Source organism: Terrapene carolina, unplaced genomic scaffold (assembly GCF_002925995.2).
Source record: "Terrapene carolina triunguis isolate 2854851 unplaced genomic scaffold, T_m_triunguis-2.0 Scaffold629, whole genome shotgun sequence".
NCBI classification, from domain to species: Eukaryota; Metazoa; Chordata; order Testudines; family Emydidae; genus Terrapene; species Terrapene triunguis.
In genome coordinates this window covers 6,124,554-6,147,266 of record NW_020664980.1, presented here as the reverse complement: position 1 = coordinate 6,147,266, position 22,713 = coordinate 6,124,554, and the positions used below count along the sequence as shown (strand labels likewise).

The 22,713-nt window shown below is 40.0% G+C and overlaps 1 protein-coding gene across 5 annotated transcripts in view; it reads right to left on the bottom strand.

Moving 5' to 3' along the window:
* Positions 1 to 8,690: 8,690 nt before the first annotated feature.
* ACSL6 (acyl-CoA synthetase long chain family member 6) overlaps positions 8,691 to 22,713 on the bottom strand; it is a 124,462-nt gene continuing 110,439 nt past the window's right edge. For all 5 annotated transcript variants that reach the window (XM_024213346.3, XM_024213345.3, XM_026659495.2 and 2 more), the window contains 7 exons: positions 21,854 to 21,926; positions 19,493 to 19,581; positions 17,355 to 17,471; positions 15,735 to 15,878; positions 14,531 to 14,632; positions 13,454 to 13,525; positions 8,691 to 10,048 (listed from right to left, as the gene is read on the bottom strand). In XM_024213346.3, the coding sequence (XP_024069114.1) occupies positions 9,908 to 10,048; positions 13,454 to 13,525; positions 14,531 to 14,632; positions 15,735 to 15,878; positions 17,355 to 17,471; positions 19,493 to 19,581; positions 21,854 to 21,926 (738 nt within the window). In that variant the 3' untranslated portion in view covers positions 8,691 to 9,907. The remainder of the gene's footprint in view (positions 10,049 to 13,453; positions 13,526 to 14,530; positions 14,633 to 15,734; positions 15,879 to 17,354; positions 17,472 to 19,492; positions 19,582 to 21,853; positions 21,927 to 22,713) is intronic.

The following is a 22,713-nucleotide window of genomic DNA, read 5'->3' as shown; positions in this document are numbered from 1 at the left end:
CCACCTCCTCCGAGAGCCCTAACTTAATGCCCTAACAACTCACCTCGCCTAGATCCAGCCCTCACCCGACCCACTAAGAACTCCCCTTAAATCCTACTCCCACCCAGCCCCCTGAGAACCCTCTCCCAAATCCAGCTTCCTAACAACTCCCCTCACCTAGACCCAGCCAGCCCCTCACTCTTCCCAACAGCCCCACTTCCACTGTCAACCCACCTGCCTCCTATTGATTTTCAGTAGCGGTGAGTAATTCTGTTACTGCATTAATTAAGTACCTGTTGTAGTGTGACTGGGCTATGAAAACCACTGTAGCCAAATAATGGATCGTAATATTTAGCTGGAGGTACTCTACAATACTTTAAGTATCAGAGGGGTAGCCGTGTTAGTCTGAAGCCACAAAAACAACAAGCGTCCGGTGGCACCTTAAAGACTAACAGATTTATTTGGGCATAAGCTTTCATGGGTAAAAAACCTACAATACTTCGGCAACGTGGTATTGTTTTTGTTGTTTTGGTTTTGGGCAGAAGGTGGCACTGTTAACTCTGTGTTCAGTGTCTTTTGAGCACTTTAGTGCAGTTGCATATTTGGCAATTGAGCTGTGCCAATAAACTGAATTTATTTATTATGATATCTTCAAAGTCAGCCAATCCCTTCTCGGGGTACAGACTGTAATTCCAAACCACAGATTGGATTCATATCTGCAGTGAAAGATTATTCCCTGTCCCACTCAATTCAGACTTCTCCCCGCCAACCTGCCCCTATTCCCTCCTTTGTCCAGAGATAGTCTGATAAAAAAAAAAGGCTATGCTGTGTGACCCAAAGGTCTGTTATGCCCCCAAAAGATCATAATTGTTTTTTCTTGTCCCCAAGAACATAAACAATTCTTCTCTGAAATGGTGCTTTCTGGTCACTCAGGATGCTCTCTTTTGTGGTCATCGTTGCCTCGAATTCTCCTTTTTTGAGTATAATTGGACAATAGTAATAAAAATGGAATTATATATGTGCAGCAACAGTGGCTTGAGAGAGGGCCTGCTAGCCCTAATTCCCCACTCTGCCCCTTCCTAAATGGCCCAACCCAGAGAGGAGGCCTTTGTATCCAATTCACCATGTGGAGCAACAATAATTAGACATCCATTCATGTTAGAGTTTTGCACTGTTTGTGAATGACAACAGAATCTGATAGGACTTTTTACTGCCATTGTATTTTGATGTTCAGTATATTTACTTTTTAATGTAGTGATAGATGCAGAGGTGTGTTTAATAACTCTAACGATAGGGGTGATGGTATGTTTCTGTTTTCTGCATACTGCATCACTAAATATAAGGGGTTTGATTGTTAGGGGCTCAATTGTTACTTGAGTTTTAACTAATGAAGTTATAATAATAATACCTAGGTCTTAGAAAGCTGTTTTCATTAGCAATCTCAAAGCACTTTACAGAGGAGGTCAGTATAATTATCCCTATTTTACAGATTAGGAAACTGAGGCACAGAAAGATGAAGTGACTTGCCCAAGGTCACCCAGCAGGCCAGTAGCAGAGCCAGGAATAGAAGCCAGTCCAGTGCTTTATCTGCTGGGCCATACTTCCCCATACATAGAAGTATAAAACTGGTGTAAACTCTATTGGTTTGTTGTAAACCTGGTGCAATGGGGTAGATAAAGAGTAGTTGTCTTCTGAAATCCAGTGCCACATTGTGCCTATGTTTAAATGTCTTGCCAAATGTTGTGCCTGTATCTAAAAGAGGGCAAACGGGATGACCCAGATAAATATAGGCTGATTATCCTGACATCAATCCTGAGCAAAATCTTGGAAAGGTTAATAGGGGATGTAATCAGTAAAGAATGAAAGGATGGTAGCATAATTAATGCCAAACTTCTTGGCTATGTTCCCTAATTAAAATAAATGTAATATAGACTGAAAGTACATGTTGGCTTTCTGTGAGTGTAAAACGTAACACTGAGGAATCCGTAGTTGATTCAGATGTGTAATTTGAGAGAGAACATATGGATTGGATGACACATTCTGGCAAATTTGTTTTTTCATAGAGACCTGTATGTTCTTGATTTGTTCATTGAAAACAAGGGACTATTGTTCTGACTCAGGAAAAATTGAACTAGCTCGTTTTTTTCTCTACAACAGGATCATTGACATCCAGCAGGGCTGGACCTAGGCTTCACTGGACTGGCTTCATCTGTTTGGGGCCCTATGTGAAGTACATATGATGGGGTGTCACCTCAAGTCTGCTTGAGAACCCTCACCTCCCCACAGCCACACATACACTTGTTTAAGAGGATCCAAGGCCTCTTCTCCTCAGATAGACCTAGTCAGGGAAAGCTTCTATCTTAAGTTGTTCCTTCTGCTCCCTTCATCATTTTTGTTGCTCTCCTCTGAACTTCCTCCAATCTGTCAGTATCTGTCAGACAATTTGGAGAAATTAACACCCTTATCTAGATCAGTTGCACCAGAGCTGCTGAGGTGGTGGCTAACTATACAGAGTATTGCTTTTAATTAGGCCACCCAAGAGTGTATTTACTGTAAGAGACCATAGCTGCACATCCTGCACTGTATGACTGCATGCACAGAATTATTTTAAAGGTGAATTGAAAGGCTCTTTGTTTGCCATGGCCTGAATGTAGGCCCTCGGTTTCTGCATCTCTTCTGGATCACTAATAACAAAGTAGAGTTTGAGGTGTATGTGATGTCAGCTGCTGTAGCACAGCAAGCACAAAATTCTTGGGTCACATAGATGAAAGACACTAATTTTCAAATACTGTAATTTGCTTAAAAACATATTTAATTTAAATTAACACGTCTCTTTAATGTTTGGGGTTCTTAAATAGATTTTTGTATCACATTTCAATTCAGCCTTACTGCTATACCCTGCCCTGTTCTCAAGGGCCAGCAATGCATGCAAGTGCTAGCCAGGCCCGCAGTGTGCTGTTGCCCAGAGGAACGACAAAGCACGTACATCCCCTTAGCCTGCCCTGAGGAATCCTGCCTTGTCCAGCAGGGAGGATCCTGTTGAAGAGAACAGTCTGGACAGCATCTCTGTTCCACTTCACTGTTCTTGGGTCATAAATTCATATGCATATAGGCTTAGCCTTATAATTTCACTGCTTGGAATTCTTATGAGCCAGTTGAATGCTACTTGAATCCAAGTTTTTATGTTACATTACTTTTCTGATCAAAATGTAATAGTCTACAGAGCACCCTGATTATATTTAGCTAGATAAATTTAATTTTACTAACTTTTGCAACAATTTTTTTAAATTCTTTGAAGCTGTAATATTAAGAGAGTGTACATGCACACAAAAATTGGAATGAGACTGAATAATTTTAAACTTTATTGTTTTAAGCACAAGTTCTGAAAAAATACTATGCATTCCCAATAGTTAATTCTATTAAACAAGCTTAGACATTTGGTTATTTTATTATTGTTTGTTTTAAAACAACAGTGAGCTGAAACCATTACAGAAAGGCTACTGTATGGCCATCTTCAGAGAAATTTAAAACAACAAGTTAATTGAAGATTGTGAACATTTATCTCAGGTGCCAATATTCCTTTGCTCACTGTTTTGTTTTCTGTATGTTTAGTATAGGCACACATTCTGAATGACTAGTTTCTGATCATGTGGACAGAGTGTTGGAATAAGATTTTATAAAAGATTTTATTGTAAGTCAATGCACAAGAATGTTTTATGAGCAATTTTGAGAAATGTGACAGTTTAGTTCTTTACAAAAGTTTACATAGATGCCTTTTATATTTTTGATATACATGCTAATATACCAAAACTGAAAAATCTTTCATTACAGTTAAGATGCCTTTTTACACATATTTATAAGTCACAGATTTTAATCCCTTCACTTCAGTTGAAAATCGAATAAGCAACTCTTAGGAAAATGTCTGATTTATTTGTGTGTTTGTTGCAGTTATGTTTTTTAAATGCATAACAAAATAGTATACTAAAGTGAAGGGGTTAAAGAGGCTCTGATGTCTCATGGAAAACATTCTATTTAGGAACAGTTTCACTTAGGTACAATTTTCTGGTGTTCTCCCCTCACTGTTGAATGTTAAAGGCTTTTGCTTAAAGACAGGAATGAAATCCTGGCTTCACTGAAGTCGGTGTTAAAACTCCTGTTGGTTTCAGTGGGGCCAGAATTTCATCTGGGATCTTATTCCTTAAAAATTAATCTCCTCTTGTTAATTCCTCATTTTAAGATACAATGATCTGTGTGACATCATAATTATAGCAACTAATTGAGATTCACAGACATTCCCTTGGCCCAAATTACTGCTGGTGTAATGCATAATTTCACTGGAGTCAGTGGAGTTGTGCCCATTTACACCAGTAATAATTTTTTAATTAAGCAGCATGGGCCTGATAGTGCTTTAGTTCTTTAGTACCTTCTCCAAAATGAATGCTGAGTGCCCTCAATTTCCAAACAGGAGCAAAGACAGCTTAGTAACTGACAGTAGATACTCTGCTTCTTGCAGGAATGGAACCCTAGGAAAAGAGGAACAGGAGAACTCCAAAAAGCAACAAAGATCCTGTTTTCATATATCTGTTCCCTTATAATAACAGAACAAGAGAACAAGAGAACTGCAAAATTTAGATAGAATTGCCCCTCAAAATGTTTTTTAAAGTTTTCTGTGAGACATCAACACATCTTTAAGTGGTCTGTTGTCATGCAAAAATAGTATATTCTTTCTGAGTTTACATTCATCTTATAGTAGTTTATTTACATATAGATCACAAGATTGTGCTTTTCACACATGGAAAAGAAATTAACTCAATTTGTTTCATTCTAGAAGAATTATTAAAGACAACTTACTTTGTTATATGCAGCAAAATCATACCCAAGGCAGTAATGACACTGGACCTTACTATTGCTGAGATAGTAGCAATTGCATAATGTACTGTAAAAGCATACTTTAGCAGCAAAGGAATTACCACTTCTTCTCTATAATGTACACTATAGAATCGAATATTTTACCCTGAACATTTGCCTTTCAGTACCACATTACTTAATTACACATATTGCCAGTCCTGTAAGGTTAGGACTCAATGCTGTGCGAGTTCTATCGTGTACCTTCTTTGTTTCTTTGATGGTTTCTGGGGCAGGGGAGGTATGTTGGCTATGCAATATACTGAGTGAAGAACATCATATATATATGCATCATTCTCTCAAGGGGATTGGGCTTGAAGGTATGTTTGAATCTGGTTTTCTCATATGAGCACAGGAGGCAATCTTTTCAGCGGACATAGTATCAGGCCCAAGGAAACTCTTTTTCGACTATATAAAGGGGAAGAGCACATCATATTATGAAGGAAAATGAATTGTAGAACTACCTCAACATACTAGTCTGCTCAAGGTGATGCCATCTTTGGGGGACCGGACAGTCGGCACACCACAGGGGCCCTATTCTGATCTCACCCTGATTTCACACCAGTGTAACTCCATTGACTTCAGTGGAGTTACTACTTTTTCTTCTCTCTGGTTTGTATAAGAATCAGCCCCTATACCTTCAAGTGATAAGATGAAAATACTTATTTTTAAGCCACCCAGAGTAGAAATGCTTTTGGAGAAGAGCAGTACATACTCTTCTGGCACTTTGATGGCACTTGAGTTTTGAAGGGGAATTCTCAAATAAGACAAAGATACACAACACACTGTGTAAATTATTACCCTGAGATACTATAAAGAGGTCATAGGGGAACTCAAACCTAATGAATACTGGGATTTTCCTTGCAATGGCCACAATAAATATTTTCACTTAAGGAAAAACCAAAATGTGCAAAAGGAAGACAGGTGTGCCAGATATTTAAGGAACGCATGTTAGTGCTTATCATGTTAAAGAACATATTTAGACACATTCATTTGAGGTTTTAATCCCTTCTAATGTATCCAAGGTTAATGAGGCTGAGAGTGATCTGCAGAGGAAGTTCTAATTACGCAAGATAAAATTACCGGGGGGGGGATGAGGATGGCTTTAGTTCATGTAACCAGGGTTTTCCCCAAGATTTAAAAATTGACACACTTTTGGGATATGGCTGTAGAAAAATATTCATTTGAGCCAATTCTTTCCAAATTTTACATCATCTTGGTGTGGTCATGTACATATTTTCTTCTTCCAACTCCTACTCCCACCCCCTCTAGTATTAAAATTAACAAGCATGTGAGCCATAAATAAATTCAAATTAGGATCCTCAGTTGTCTGGACAGGTCAGGTGGACTGAATCATTTTAGAGGAAAAGGCAAGTAAATTAAATTCATGCTGTAGAGAACGGTCAGTGGAAAATAGCTTCTTTTACACATCTGTTTATTTAAGGAACTAGATCATATTTGCTTAAAGGAGAAAAAAGGTATTGCACCTGATGCTCCGATGCCTTGCACTGTGGATAGTCATTTATATCAGTGTAACATGAGTGTAAAACACTACCAGATCACAATGGTAGTGTTTTACACCAATTTTGTACTGATGGAAATGACTACACAAGATGCAGGGCAATGAAGAATCAGGCCCATAGAATGCACATTTGATAAATCAAATAAACACGTGCTGTACAAGCAAGATTATGTAACAGATGCAGTCTCCTGTGTATTTTTAGCTGTTTGTTCTGAAATGACTTTAATAAAACAGACTGCATAAAACTAGCTCATTAGTTCAATTTATTTCATTTCTTTTAAAGCATGCAATGGAATTTCAGAGGGAAGGTATAGATTAATAGTTTAACTTAGGCTTTTTAGTATGAAAACTAATGATGGACTCCAGTCTCAGACAGAAAAATAAGTTTGTATTCACAGCCCTAGCAAACCAGGTCATCTAGCAGCCTCATGCTAGTGTGTGGATTGGTGTAACTAATAGCAGTTATTACAAAAATAAGTTCAGCTGGAAGAAGCCACCAAGGCTGTTCACTCATGGAGTGTCCTCAAGTTCCTTGAATTGTTCAGGCCTGCGGCTTTTAACACCATGCTGTTTGAGCATGTAGTTCCAGAGTCTGCTCCTATTCCACTGGGGAGATATTGCCTTTCTAGTGGCTTCCCCTTTGCCACAGTGAAGGCTAAGGCTTTATCCAGACCAACTGCTTTACATGGTAATTGGGATCATGGAATTGTATTAGAGCTTTGCAAATGTCCAAAATACAGGGAAGGGTCCTTCTTTGATAGATCTTGATTCAGTCAAGGAAACATTTTAAATTGGTCGTAGCACAAAGATCAATCTTTCCCTAGCTGAAAGCTCAATTTTGAAGACCCATCAGAAAGAAAAAGAAAGAAACCTGTGGCCCCTCCCACTAGGGTTACCACTTTTGAAACGCAAAAAACCCCAGTACCTTCCCTCCACCCCTACTCCAAGCTTGCTGCAACCCCAACCCCCAACCACAAGCTAACTTGATCAGTTGGCGAGAGCAATCAGGACAAATGCCCACTTTTGCAAAAGAGCGGGATGCGAGGCGGAGGAACATGTGGGGGGGAAAGGGAGGCGAGTAGAGATGCCAGCCCAGTACAGGGGGGAGGTAGGGCTGGGGAGGGGGAAGGAAGCTTACCAGCATGCAGAAATCTGGCAGGGTTTTAGCGACTGGGCAACAACCTTGTGGAGGGGGGCAGGGTTCAGGTGACCAGCAACAGCCTTGCAAGGGGAGGGTAGTGGGGAGTGGCAGGCTTCCAGTGACTGGCAACGGTCTTGTGCCGGGGGGTGGGGTGGGGTGGCAGTTCGGGCGAGCAGCTGGGGGTATCCCATTTTCCCCTTGGGAAATATGGTCACCCTAGAGATAACACATGTGAAGTTATCACTCTCGCATGACGCAAACCCTCTCTCACACACGTGTGCTGCGCTTGCATGTTGCTTCTGTTTTTTCAAACACGTTTGAGCAGTTATCACTTAAACTGCAGAAGTGGGAATACGGCAGCATCTTTAGCTGGACACAGACTTTTGACATTAGATATCCAAGTGTATTATGATCATAATGCAAATCCTTAGGCCCACGTTAAAAAAGATAACCTGGCAGACTAAATTATTTTTCTGGTAATTCCATAAAAAAAACCAGCCAGGGCAGCCAAATACCAGCCAGGTGGTAACCTTACCTCCCATCCTGCCATCTCACAATGGTGGTGGGAAGGAAAACCGTCGAGGAAGCTGCCCCCTCAGCAACATGGGCACTCAGGAGCAGGGCCGGCTCTAGGATTTTTGCCGCCCAAAGCAAAAACAATTTTGGCCGCCCCCCCCCTCTTGAATATACAACCCACCCAGAGCCCCGCCTCAACTCCGCCCCTTCCCTGCCTCCTCCCCCTAGCCTCAAGCCTAGGAGGGAGGGGGAGCAGCGTTTCGCGCGCCGTGGCCGCTCGGGATCTCCCCCTCCCTCCCAGGTTTGAGAGCCTGGGAGGGAGGGGGAGACTCCGAGTGGCTGCGGTGCGGGCGCCGCTACTCGCCCTCCCTCCCAGGCTCTCAAACCTGGAGCAGCGGCGCGCGAATCAGCTGTATCGCGCGCCGTGGCCGCTCGGGATCTCCCCCTCCCTCCCAGGCTTGAGAGCCTGGGAGGGAGGGCGAGTAGCGGCGCGCGAGCGGCAGCAGCAGCGGAGGTGAGCTAGCGCGCCCGGGGCACATTTTTAGGGGCGGCATTCTGGCGCCGGCCATGCTGCCCCTAAAAATGTGCCGCCCCAAGCACCAGCTTGTTTTACTGGTGCCTAGAGCCGTCCCTGCTCAGGAGTAACACCTCCAGCAACACAAGGGAGGCCCTTCATCGTTGTGCTACAGCAATGGGGATGTGATGCCACCATTTCTAGCAAGTAAATTTGTTTTACTGAACATTTTGTTCACCATTATAGTTCATACGTTGAGCCAGAGCTCCATTCCTCTACCTGCAGCTGTGCCAGGGAGTTAATCTGACTGGACTGCACAGCACTAGCAGCATGTAAAGCAATAAATTAAGAATCAGGAGTGTACAGGATGCTGAGGGCTCATTCACACTAGTTCTCCTCCTCTTGTGAAGCTTTTTATTTTGTAGCTCCCACAGAAAGCTGATCCTGAATAGATCAGTCTGCCACAGAGCCACCAATCCTTCCACAGCCTTCCCAGCTCGTGCATTTATGAACCCATGGGCATATTGTGCTGAATCAGCATCTCAAGGAAGATCTATCTGCCATGCTATAAACTGAGTTCAGATGCACTGAAAAAAGAAATACAGGGAATTCTGTAACTTCCTAAAATATTTTTGCAGTTACAAAGTGGTATTAATCTGGGTTTTTCCATTAGGCCTAATATGCTGATGGGTATATTACATACAGATGAAATCAGGAGATTTATTCCTCGTTCTCTGTTAGTCAGATCATTGATGATTACATAAAGTCAATGGAATTTGTCTTGCAGAGTATAAAAGCTGTCACTTAAAAAAAAAAAATGACCAAAGATCTTGCTTGAAGTTCTAGGTTAGGGAAAACAGACTTAGTTGTGATTTTAATTATCAGCCTTTGAATGTTTGAGGTAGACCACATTATTGAATTATGCAGGATTTTAGTCACTAATCTATAACGTTATATACAATCATATCAACAGATATAACACATACCTTTTTCCTGATGTGTAATCAATAGTATTTGGGGGCATTAATAATAATGTAACCTTCCATGATATACTTTAAGATGTGCTGGAATTTATGTATCTTTATATGGATATGTAGTGTAGTTTTCAGTAGTCTCCTACAGCATACACACTGTAAAAAATTAAGGTACTACAGCTGATGAAAAAGGAAAATTACTGTTATATCAGCGGTGAGGTCTTGGAACAACAAAAGGTTCAGACACAAGGTCAGGTGCTTATTCATTTCAACTGTGTCATTCTGGCTCTGTACTTTTGAGTATGTACTTTAATATTGCTACAAAGTCCATTATTCAGAAGAATTTTCCTGCCACTTCATATGGAGACACTTGAATAAAGCTCTTCTATTTGTTTTTTGAAGTAATCTCTTAGCTCTCGTCTCCTAGCCTTTAGTGTTGGTGTCAGCAAGCCATTTTGTATTGAGAACATATCAGAGTGGATGTAAATGGTTTTGACCTGAAATAGAAAATGAATATATTTATGGCAACACTAAACTATCATCATCCACTGTTAATTAGTACTAATCAAAACTCCTGAAATCGTAACTATCCTGCTTAGGTTATCAGCAAAAATGACTCTGCTGGGTCCATCTTCAATCATACTGGTTGTCTGTCCATATCATAAAGTATCCACACACTCTTCTTGTTTAACGGAACTCTCAGGACTGATATAATATTTGTGTTGCAGGTTGGAATTAAGAAGCACTAACAGAGTGGAGTGGTGAAGTTTGAACACCACCTGTCTGTACTATGGCTGTATCTCACCACTTCTGAATCAGTCCCTCATACTTTTATTAGCATCATCTTCTCCCTGCACCATAAACCTTTGTCCACATGCTCCCCCAAAAATATTACCCCCATCCCTAAAAGAAATACACATCCAGTCTGCTGTGCTTTTGTTCCACTGTGTGGTGTGCAATGGAGCATATCCCCAAAAAACTCAAGAGTGGCTCAAGCAGAGGGGAAATGTGGCTATGTGTGAGCCACAACATTTCCACATAGCTGAAGGGTCACAGAAGACAAGAGGGTGTCACAGAGTCAGGAGAAGGAGAAATCATACTAAGAGCAAAAAGTCTTCTGATCCAAAGTTAACATGATGATGATCATGCAAAAAAAGAATGATGTTTTAGTGACCAGTTACAGTGATAAAAACCACTCGGCCCAGGCAACTAGAATTTTACCAGGCTGCTCTTACTAATCCATGGTGTCTGAGCACAGCAGGAAGCTTGGTGGCACAGATGGAGTGGGTTGTGTTTCCATTATATTTATGGTGGTGCTGGTGTGGGAGACAGTAGAAAACTACTCTGTATGGCTGGCCACAATCCACATGGTTCAGACAGGACTCCTTAGCCATCTTCTGCTTTTTTTGCCCGTTACCAACCCACTTCACATTTTGACAGACTAGGAGTTGTAGGAAATGTGGTTTAAGAATGACTTTTTTATTCCATTAAATCCTGTGGCTCTCTTTTCCCTGTGTGCATTTTATTCCAGGGACCACAAATACTTTCTTTATATACTGTGGCCAAGTGACTTTTAAAAGGGACTAGTGATTTTGAGTGCTGTAATTTTTGGGTGCTTAACTTGAGACGCACTAAGGGGGCATGATTTTGGAACACTCATTCTCTAAATTGTCTCTGAGTTGAGCACTCAAAAACTGCAGCACCTTTTGAAAGTCTTGAATTATATGTAATTATATACAAAATGTTTACATAAAAGAACAACATAGTGGTACAGCAATTATTTTTAAAGTTATTAAAATGGTAAACTTTGTGCATTAATGTTATAGCTAGTTAAAAGATTATGAAAGAGTCTGATTAAAAGTACAAGACCCCTCAAATGAACACTGTCCTGTCTGGATCCAAGATAAGAGTTAGAGGAAAATTAGACTGGGTGGCAAAGGGTTCTGCAGTACAGCATAAGATATAGCCCCACACCAAAGGGAAGAGTTTCTGGTAAATTCACATCCATTTGTGACTGTCTTCTTAAAAAAAAACCAACCCTATGATAAATATCCAGAATATATTGGCCTGGATCTACTACTCTTCAAAAGATTTTTATATATCAGAAATTCAGGTCTTTTCTGCTCAGAAGTGCTTTGGGGTTACTGCAGAACTAGTGAAATGGTGACATCACAAGAATCAAAGTCGTGAAAGTGGAGCAATTGTGAGGAGAAAGGATTTTTAATTAGACTTGTTTAAAAACTCTTGGGTTTGCTTGTTTTAGTTAATGCCTATTTAAATAGTCATTAGACCAGAGACAATGTGTGAGAATGTTTCACTCAATATGCATCCGAAGAAGTGGGTTGTAGCCCACGAAAGCTTATGCTCTAATAAATTTGTTAGTCTCTAAGGTGCCACAAGTACTCCTGTTCTAATGACTCTATAGTTTAGGGCTTAGGGCACTCACCTGGAGGTGTGAGACCGAAGGTCATGTCTAATTATTTATACTCAGTGGAACAGCTTAAATAGGAGAGTATGAGAAAGACCTGCCCGAGAACATCCCATTGCTCAATGACTGGACCAATCTCCGAGACCCAAATTTAAATCCCTTCTCCACATCAGGTAGAGGGGTCAAATAGTGAATAGTTTTTGGTTGACTGAAACTACATTTTTTTACAAATAAACTATTAGTCTGAAAAATTTCACCCAACTCTATCTATGGGGAAGGTGGACCCATGCAAAGGGACATCTCTGTATGGTCCATACTGGTCAGATAATCTGGCCCACTGTTAGGTCATAACAATCACATACTGCTTTACACATGAGGCTCTACACAATAGGCCCTTGTTTTCGAACTGCAATACATTCAGGTATTTCCATTTCATATTGTTTCTCCCTAGATTTTTAGCATTGCCGCAGAGTTCTCATAACCTCACAGTTTATTTAATACATGTCAGTAGAACTGGTAAGTTAAGGGTATTCATATTGTGAAGATTAGGGCAGGAACAACCGAGGGTAATTACTAGATAGCCAATTTCATGTATTATGATCCACACTCCATGTGGAATTTCTTTTATCAGTTATGGAACTGTCAGAAAAATGGAGACAAGGAGATTTAAGGTTTCTGGAGCTTCTGCAAACTCTTTAACACAGTGGATTTTCACTGGACTTCTCAAGCAAAAACAAACAAATAAATGAAGCTTACTAGTGATGTTTAAATAATGTCTTAGATATTCACTTTTATATTAATATTGTTTTGATCTATATTATTGCTACCATGAAATACTGCATCAGTTTCAGAATTTTCCTGCTTGAATATTTGTAATTCTGTTGCAGAAAATATTTAGGCAAGCGTCAGAAAAGGATTAGTGCAAGCACTGAAAATAAACAGAGCAGCTGTATTTTCTAGGTCAGTTACATGAATGGTACTGTAATTACGGACCTGATCCTACTTTGCAACATTGCTTTCAATGGGAGTAAGATCAGGCTCCTAAAAATACTGTTCTTGACCTCTGGTGATTATATCAGGGATTATATAGGGCCTGTTCTTGTATTTCCTATGCACCCATAACTCCCACTGAATCTACTCTGACTCCTGCTGTGTGTAGAAAGCGGGATCAGGGTCTGTAGTCCTTATTTAATCAAAAACGATAAAAATAATTTGTCAGTGGTATAGTGGTGCTTTCACAAAATTCCTGCATGGAACCAAAATAATAATGAGGCTTTTATTACTGTGGACTTTTGTGGCAATATTCATGCATTCTTAAGGGGCCAAAGAGTTTAAGAAAGACACAAATGCAAGCTATAATTACTTTCAGAAACAACATAATCAGACATTTAGGCTTTATATGATGCATACTAACAACTGCCTATTTATCGTAAAGGGGCGAGTTATCTGACCATAGGGAATAATGTTATCATACCTGCTCAAAAGAATGAAGTCCACCCTCCTTCCCTAGCCGCACCATATCTTCCATTATTGCTTGTGTCAGTTCCTGGGTTAGAACACATAATTTTCTGTTACCCTTCAAGAGACATCTTTACATCCAATTATATTACTCAGCAGGAAAATAAAGTTTACTGATCAAAGCACAAATACGCTGTTGATTCTGGCAGTTTCATACATCAGTTAGCAAATGTTGCTTTAAAAGAAATTCCTTTATAAATAGAAAATGAATGACTACTTTATAAATGAGTAATGTAATAATATTTTTATACAGCAGAAAATGTAAGGCTAACGTTTTCAAACTTTGGTGGTTGAGGATAGACATTTAAAGCCTTAATCCTTCAAACTCTTAGACAAACTCTTAAGTGCCCGAATAGTCCCACTGACTTCAGTGGTATTCATGTGCTTTTAAAGTTAAGTGTGTGTGTAAATGGATTGTGGTTTAAATCATGTATGTTTCATGACAGTAGTAGGTGCTCAGTACTTCTTAAAAACCACTTTGCTTATTAAGGTGCCTAAATATGAATATAAGTGCCTCACTTTAGCCACCAAGGTAGAATATTCTCACTTAATCGTTGCATCTTGCCATTAATTATAACAACTACTATTAATTTTTTAGCGGAGTTAAACATTAATAGGAGAGAAAAAGTGTTACCTTTCATACGAGTCTAAAAAGAGATTGCATAGGTTTAATTATAGAAAAAGAACTGTATGATATATATTCACAGAAACATTCAGAAGAGTGGTTATAATGACAGAGACAAATGATCCATCTAGTTTGGTATTCTGTCTATGACAGCAGGCGATGCTCAATGCTTGGGGAAAATAGGTGGCATATGCAGGTGTATGATTACTGAAGACCTTGTCTTCTTACATATTTGGAAGATGCCATTAGTACAGCTACTAAATAAGAACGATGTTAAGGAGCTTAAGGGCTTGGTTTGCCTATTCTCTTTTATGTGAGCATACCTTTATTTCAGTGCTATCATTTCCTAGCGCTGCATATTACAGATCACTGTTAAACGTACACACATATGTATTTTTAAGGACACACCGTATTTTTACAGAGCTCTGCATATGTTCCCTCAAACCCTCTTTTCCTTGCCCAGCCTGGCATGACTTCAGAATCAGGTACAACAATTCCCACCAAGAAGGCCTGTATCAGAAAAAAATGTATCAGCCAAGGAAAGAACCATATTTAAAATATAATATTCCAGTACATAAATAATCTCTCTTAGTTTGCCGGGTTTAATCATTTCAATACAGCACTGTATTTGGCTAAAATTTCATGATGAAGTATTTGTGATGAACATTTCTTCTCCTCAGATAAAAGAGCCATAAAATGACAGTTAATATATTTGCCAGAAAAATATAATACATTGGCCCAGATTCTGGAATTTGAATTCTATGCTGCACCGAAGCTAACAAAGTTACTTTGCTTTTACGCTGGTAAAGTGGGAGCAGAACTTGGTCCATTTTGTTTATCACTATTCCATTCATGGATCTCTGACCATCCAGGGAAATCATATTGATGTCAAAGAGAAATATGTGTTTGGCTCCAGGGCATGATTAGTGGGTAAGGGTTAGTTGTTATGGTGTCTGAAATTGTACCTGTTGGTATGCAAAACACCAACCATTGCATATGTAAACTGGATAGCTTACACATGCAGCTATCTCCACTGTGTGCGCAAAAAATCAGATTTTTCACACATAAAACTTTAATGAGCAGAATTTTGTGGACAGAATTTCAGAAGCCACTTTGAAAACATGTCCCAAACTATTCTGTTTTAATACAGAGAATAGTTCTGCCCACCTGCGTAAGCACTTGGCAGACAGACCTCTCACATGCAGGTCCTATGCAGGACACAAGTGCTGAAGGGTCCTGCACTTGTCCTCCACTTGTGAATTAAAGTGCAGCTCTAGCATCTGCTCTGCTGTTCTCTATTTCTAAAAGTTGATGCCAGTAGTCTCAGCACCCCAGCAGCCTAACCTTTGTTGAGTTTTTTTGTAGGCATCATGGCACAGGAGAGTTTTAAGGAGGGATTTGAAGGAGGATAATGAGGTAGCTTTAGAGGCTAGATTGTCACTCATTCCCCAAACTGTGTATAGTCACTCAAGTGGTTGGGGGCCTAACTGGCTATGAGTCAATTCCAGAATTGAGGAGGAGGATGGTGAGGGGTAGAAAGGTCACCTTTACTGATCCCTTGGTGGCAGGCACAGAACCTGTCAAGCAGACTGTTTGAAGTGTTACATTTTACCTGTAAGCTGTCTCCATGCACATATATCTGGGCAATAGGCTCACTGCGGATGTAGATATTCTCAATCTTTTCAGGCGCAATATATTCTCCCTGAGCAAGTTTAAATATATGCTTTTTCCGATCAATAATTTTAAGTGTCCCAGTCTGTTGGGAAAGAGAGACGATGGTTACCAAAATTGTTATTTGAATATACAGGCCCAGTCAACAATGTATTTTTTGACTCTACCTTTCATTAAAGAGCTAACAGTAAAACTGGGAGGAGGTGCACAATCCCCTGGCTACCAGCAAGGGTGGACCATCCAGGCAGAGCAAAGATCAGAGCAAGAGTGTCTGAACCCAGGAAACTGGCCCTACCTAAGGTTTATTGGTGGTGAACTGCCCAGCAGAAAAGGTTGAATTTAATCAGTCTTGCAGCCCTCACTTGGAAAAGAGATTTTCAGGATCAGGAGGACATTTTTGATAAATATAGTCTCTTAAACACAGGTTGTATTTTCAGCCCATTAGCCATGATAGAGTCTCTTTAAGGGTATGTCCAAACTTCCATTATAAACTCAACCATCATCACGCAGGGAAGGAAAGTGCTATTCTGGTAGTCAGAAGAACTGTTTAAAAATACCAAAAAATACTTCATGACCATTTTGTCCCAGGCCATCATGCTGCCCAGAAATTTTGCTTTTTGTGACATTTCTGCCAAATGCCCATTTATACATCGAAACCAACAAGTTTTTGATATACATTGTCTTTCTTCTGAAAGACAGATTAAAATAAGAAATTTCATTTAAAAAAAAAAAAGTCTTTTCTCCCCTCACTTTTCAGTCTGAAAAAGTGTTCTGTGCACTTGCTTTTGTATGTGTAAAACAGGGGCCAGAATAATGGTGTTTAAAAAACTCAAAAGATAATGAAAATGCTTTGGTATTCAGAGGTTTCCCAGTTTTGTGTTGAGTTTGTCCTCCCGCCTCTTGTTCCAGGTAGGATATTTTTTTCACCTGATAATTTAAAAAAAATATTTTTTAATGTAGATGTTGCTGTTTAGACAAATTCTTTATCAAATACTATTAGAGTTTAAATATGAAAAAAAATTGCAGAAAGTAGTAACTATTTTCAAAAGTGCTGAGAACTTGCAGTTGAATGGTATTTGAGAGCATTCAGTACTTCAAAAAAAAAAATCAAGGTGTTTGGTCTTTAAACAAGTGAGTTGATTTCAGCATGCCACTGTAGAGGTGGCTCGATTTCCGAAGCAGTTGAACTGATCTCTGTCTCCCCAGTGTCATCTCTTCCAAAGATTAATTAAAGATTGAGTGATTGGCTTTGGATATTAAAATAGCCTCTGGGCAGAGGCAAATCTGCTTGATACCTTACATGAACTAATGAGATATCAAAGAAACTTTTCTTTATGCTTTGCTTCAAACTTGGGATGCTGAGGCATGAAGCTGACCTGTAACTGGGCCCCAGGTGCATGGACTTGACTCTGAGGACGCACGAACTCCTGGTGGTTGACATAGGGTTATTCCACAAAAAACAGTCAAACACAGATTTGCTTGAAAATACAAGTGTACTACCTTAGAATTTACATAGGAATATACAATTTACACAAGAACTGAGAATCTGACCAGTACATACAGGTAACCATTTCCCAATGTCTCCAGTATGAAGCCATCCTTCTTTATCCAGAGCTTCAGCTGTCTTCTCATCATCTTTTAGATAACCTTTGAAAACATTGGGTCCTTTCACACATATCTGCAAAAGAGTCATGGTTGCTGACAAAGTCTCGAGCTTTTGTTATGGAATCATACCAAAATGTTAACGGGTGGATTCTTTCCCATCTGAGTGCTCCAATAAAATAAAATATTTCAAAGTGTTACCACCAACCATATATTGTTTAAACTAATGTAGGTGTAAGGTAAGAAAACAAGACTGTGCAAAACTTCGGTCAATTTGTGTGTGAAATTTTCTGGACTTTTCTTGTTTGTTTTTCTCAGCCCTAAAATTGTCTTTTGACAATATTTCATGAGAACAGAAAAACTGACTGCTAATGCATGTGATATCACAACCTTCCACATATTTTTCATAAAGACAACAATTTTGCTGAAAAATGCGATCATTTTCACTAAAAATGAACTCTCTTTAGTGCAGATACTTTGCACTGAAAATTGGGCCATATTTTTCATTTACAGTCAAAATAGGAAAACACTTAGATTTTGAACATTTTGAATGTTGTGAACATTTCACTCACCTCTAGTTAAAACCTAAATGCACTAGCAAGAATAAAGTGTCAACGCTTTCAGGGTAAGCTGTGAACATAATTAGGGAGTATAGAGTACACTGTGGTGAATCATATCACTGCATGCTGTACATCCAGATGCTGGATGAAATCTTGGCCCCACTGAAGTCAATGGGAGTGTTACCATTGACTTCAGTGGGGATGGGATTTCACCCACTAGGTTCGTGAGCTAAACTGTACATATGGGGCATTGGGGACAGAACTCAGGACTAAAATATGAACCCTTTATCTCTGGAGCCTAAGGAGTCCTCATTAGCTAAAAGCATTAAAAGTATTAGCGGGTATATTCTTTGAGAGACTCCAGCTGCTAATTTAGGCTTCAGTCCTGCATTGGTATCCACTAGCACAACTACGTGTGCCTGCAAAGAGTCCTGCTAAAAATCAGTGGGACTCTGCAAGAATCCAGCCTATGTAGGCTCAGAGCCATAGACACAAACACGGGAGCACGTTAACATTCTATGGTATTAAGCACTCGCCAGTAAATTACAGTGTGCTGGGATTTTGTTGCCGAAGGAAAACTGGAAATGCAGAACTCTGGGATAATACGAAATTACACTTTATTTCTCTTTAACGTAGCATGCGTGATATTATAGGTTATGAAATGGGCTGACAACCATTGACATTAAAGGGAAAATGTAAATATAATCCTCAGCTTTGATTTTATTCTGTGAATCAATGGCCTTTCATTGAACTTGAAAGTATAAATGGAAAAAAGAAAAATAGTTATGTTAAAAAGTAAATAAATTAGGTCCAGTGCATTATAAAAATAACTAAGCTTGATCCCACAAAGTTCTGAGTGCCTATTGCAAGCTGCTGAAAGCCCTCAGTGGGACAGGATAGCAGTCAGTATCTACCAGGACCAGAATTTAGGCCCTGATTCAACAAGCCATCCCTATTCAGCGAACTACATAAGCACATGCTTAACTTTAATGGGACTTAAACACATGCTTAAAGTGAAGCTTGAGGTTAAATGCTTTGCTGAATTGGGACCTTAAACATGTAGAGAGCCAAGTCTTACAATCCTAGTGCTGTTCTGACTCAGAGGAAAGTCCTATTGACGTCATTGTCTATTTCAATAAGAGTTTTCACTGCACTAGGGATACATGAGGACTGGATGAGTTGATCCTTATAACCCTAGCCCTAATCTTGTGAAGCGGTCTGCTTAGGTGAACCCTTATGCCTCAATGGGATTCTGTGTGAGTGTAAGGGTCTGCCTGTGTGGAACCCTCAAGCCCCTTCAAAAGTAATTAGCTGTAGCACTTGCTGGAGGTTCTGTAATACCTTGTATTTGTAATTAACACTATGATGTTCTATTGCTGCCTGACGTGTTCCTTTGTTCTGCTTTTTTCCTTTCATTTCTCAATCTATGACAAGGGGCAAATACAAGCAGTAACAAATGGCTCACAGATTTTTATAATGACAGCCTGCCTCAAAGAGTTAACTACCGAGGGGCTGTATATAATGTTTGAGATGATACCTCTCCTTCTCCTTTCGAAGCAAAATAATTCATCTCTTCCACATCCATCAGTTTGATTAAATTGCAGGGCAGAGGGGCTCCTACGTGACCTGCAAATTAAGGTCATTTGTCATTTCATTCTATAAATGGTGCTCATTAGATTATTATTAGCACATCACCCATTTCTAGCTGAACTTCTTGAAGTTCAGTGTTCTTGAAGCATATGTGTCTGTGTGCAGAATCCTTTAACCTGTCTGGATATGATTCCTATTTTTAAGTGCAACAATACAGGACCCTTTTGTCTTACCATCTTCCTCTGACCAACAGGAAATTAAATCAACCCCTCTTTTAAAGACCTAACTCAGAGTAACTTGTTAATAACAGAGCCCGAAGTTCTGTTTTGTGTATCATCTAGAACAGTGGTTCCCAAACTTGTTCCATCACTTGTGCAGGGAAAGCCCCTGGCAGGCCGGGCCGGTTTGTGTACATGCCGCGGTTCGCTGCTCCAGGCCAATGGGAGTTGCTGGAAGCGGCGGCCAGTACGTCCCTCGGCCTGCGCCGCTTCCAGCAGCTCCCATTGGCCTGAAGCAGCGAACCGCAGCTACTGGGAGCCGCGATCGGCCGAACCTGCGGACGCGGCAGGTAAACAAACTGGCCTGGCCCACCAGGAGCTTTCCCTGCACAAGCAGCGGAACAAGTTTGGGAACCACTGATCTAGAAAAGTCAAAGGCTTTGAGTTACAATGGCTTTAAATGCAACCTTTTTCCAATTTCTCCAAAGTAAACTATAACTGCTTAAACTACTCTAAATTATGCTAACTGTCAGTGACCCAAATGGAATGTTCTGGTAGACAGATCACAGGAGCACAAAGGTGTTCAGGCTAGGGTGACCAGACAGCAAATGTGAAAAATTGGGATGGGGTGGGGGGTAATAGGAGCCTATAGAAGAAAAAGACCCAAAAATCAGGACTGTCCCTCTAGAATCGGGACATCTGGTCATCCTAGTTCAGGCCCACCCCAAGGAATGGTCACTCTGAAAGGCAAGGTACACTGGTTCTCTGCCACCCAGGGTTTTATCCACACTAGTGGAATCCTTCACAGATCTGCCCAGGTTTAAATCTGCTTAGGACCAGCAGATTTAACAAAGTGAGGATCCAGTCCTTAATATATTTTTGTGAATGTGTGTTCAGTAATTATGTGCTGGGTAGGGCACCAAAGTGAAGACAGTGTGAAACAAACATAGTGAAAGTTTAACCGGAAACATATATTATGGCAGTACATCTCGTAGTAGGTCATTGGCCTTTTCTGCTGGGCAGAAAAACAAGCTGATATACAGCAATCTGTACTGGAAATCACATTCTGTGCTCTACTCCAATCACCGAAAATTAGTGTTGAAAAGGGAGGTTTTTAGATAATTAATGGGACTAATAAATTATGTCCAATTTTTGTACAGGTATTCATTTGAATGAATTTGATCATACCTGTTCCAAAGCCATTCTATAAATACTAATAATTAATACTGCACGACTCTTATTATTTATTATTTACTGAGCACTGATAACATGCTGGGTGCTGATTGAAGTTTTCATGTGATTATATTAACCATCATAAGATCCCAAAGGTTTGAAAATGTAATAGCCTAGAATCCTTAAACCAGACTAACCTTAAACCTCTAAGCATCCTCTTTTTTCCCCATTATCTGGCATTGGATCTGTGCTCAAAGCCTGATTTTGGTCACAAGTGAATATGAATTTGTTAGCCTAATCTTTGTTCCAGTGTTACATCTGACAAACACAATTCAATAGCACTAGTAGTCTCTGCTCAAGGCAGGCCAGAAGTGGAAAGGACAGGGGATTTTTGCAGATCAGGACCAAGGCATAGTTCTAGATCTTTCTAGGGCAGGGGTTGGCAACCTTTCAGAAGTGGTGTGCTGAGTCTTAATTTATTCACTCTAATTTAAGGTTTTGCGTGCCAGTAATACATTTGAACATTTTTAGAAGGTCTCTTTCTGTAAGTCTATAATATATAACTAAACTATTGTTGTATGTAAAGTAAATAAGGTTTTTAAAATGTTTAAGAAGCTTCATTTAAAATTATATTAAAATGTAGAGCCCCCCGGACCGGTGGCCAAGACCCGGGCAGTGTGAGTGCCACTGAAAATCAGCTCACGTGCATAGATTGACTACCCCTGCTCTAGGGAAACTTGTATAGCATCTGATCAAATTCTACCTTTCTTTGGCTAGTGCCATTAATACCTCACTTTCATAAATACTGAATTCACCCAAATTATTCAGCACAATGATAAAGTATTGCATAGTATCCTGTAGGTATTACGGTCCCAAAAAAGTATTCCAAATACACTAACAGTTTTGTCCATTTTTACCTGAAGTCCAGTCACCTGGAGTGGTAAAGGTACATCCTGCTGTGCACTCTGTTTGACCGTAACCTTCATAAACCTGACAAAGAGATATATAGCTTTGAACCTAATGATAGATTAACACTTACATATGATTTGAACATTGTTCAGTTTCCTTCTTGTTGCACAATGCTGTGAATTTAAACCATAATGGAGTATGCTGATTAGAGAGACAAGCTTAGATATTACCTCCTCACCCACGTTGTCACTCTAATATCCTGGGATCGACATGGCTACAACTACACTATACACAGTGTACAGATTGACAGGGAAAGTTACTCTGGTCTTCACTGTATGGGAAACATTGTTATATATTATTCTGAATGAATATCACTGTAAGGATCTGAAAATAGTGGGACGAGAAGACAGTTGTACCAATCACAGTTGCTTGAATAAAGTAGTATGTACTTCTGTGAAAGAAACCAGATTCTTTGCACCAATATGAATTACATTTTTGAAAGGGACTTTTTGGAAACTTTTTGCTGGCAAGCTTCAGGCATCTGAGAAGGGTGGGGCTTGTTTGCCACTTACTTCTAGAGGCCACTAGCTTTGCCAACCACCTGAGCAGAATTCTAGGAGCATGCAAGCTATGTGTCCTCAGACTCCCTGGATTCTACAGTAAGTGGTTTGGCCCGCACCTTCTTCCCAGGACACTAGACAGGTCCCTTCAGTATGTGTCTGGTCTTCAATGACCTAGGAAATAGGCATCTCCAAAGTTCCCCTCTATGCCTGGGTATTAATCAGTGTGACTTTTGAAAATTGACAAGTTGCACCATTTTATTGCCGCTGATCTTTTCGCCCCTCTAGATATGGGTGCAAACCCTAAA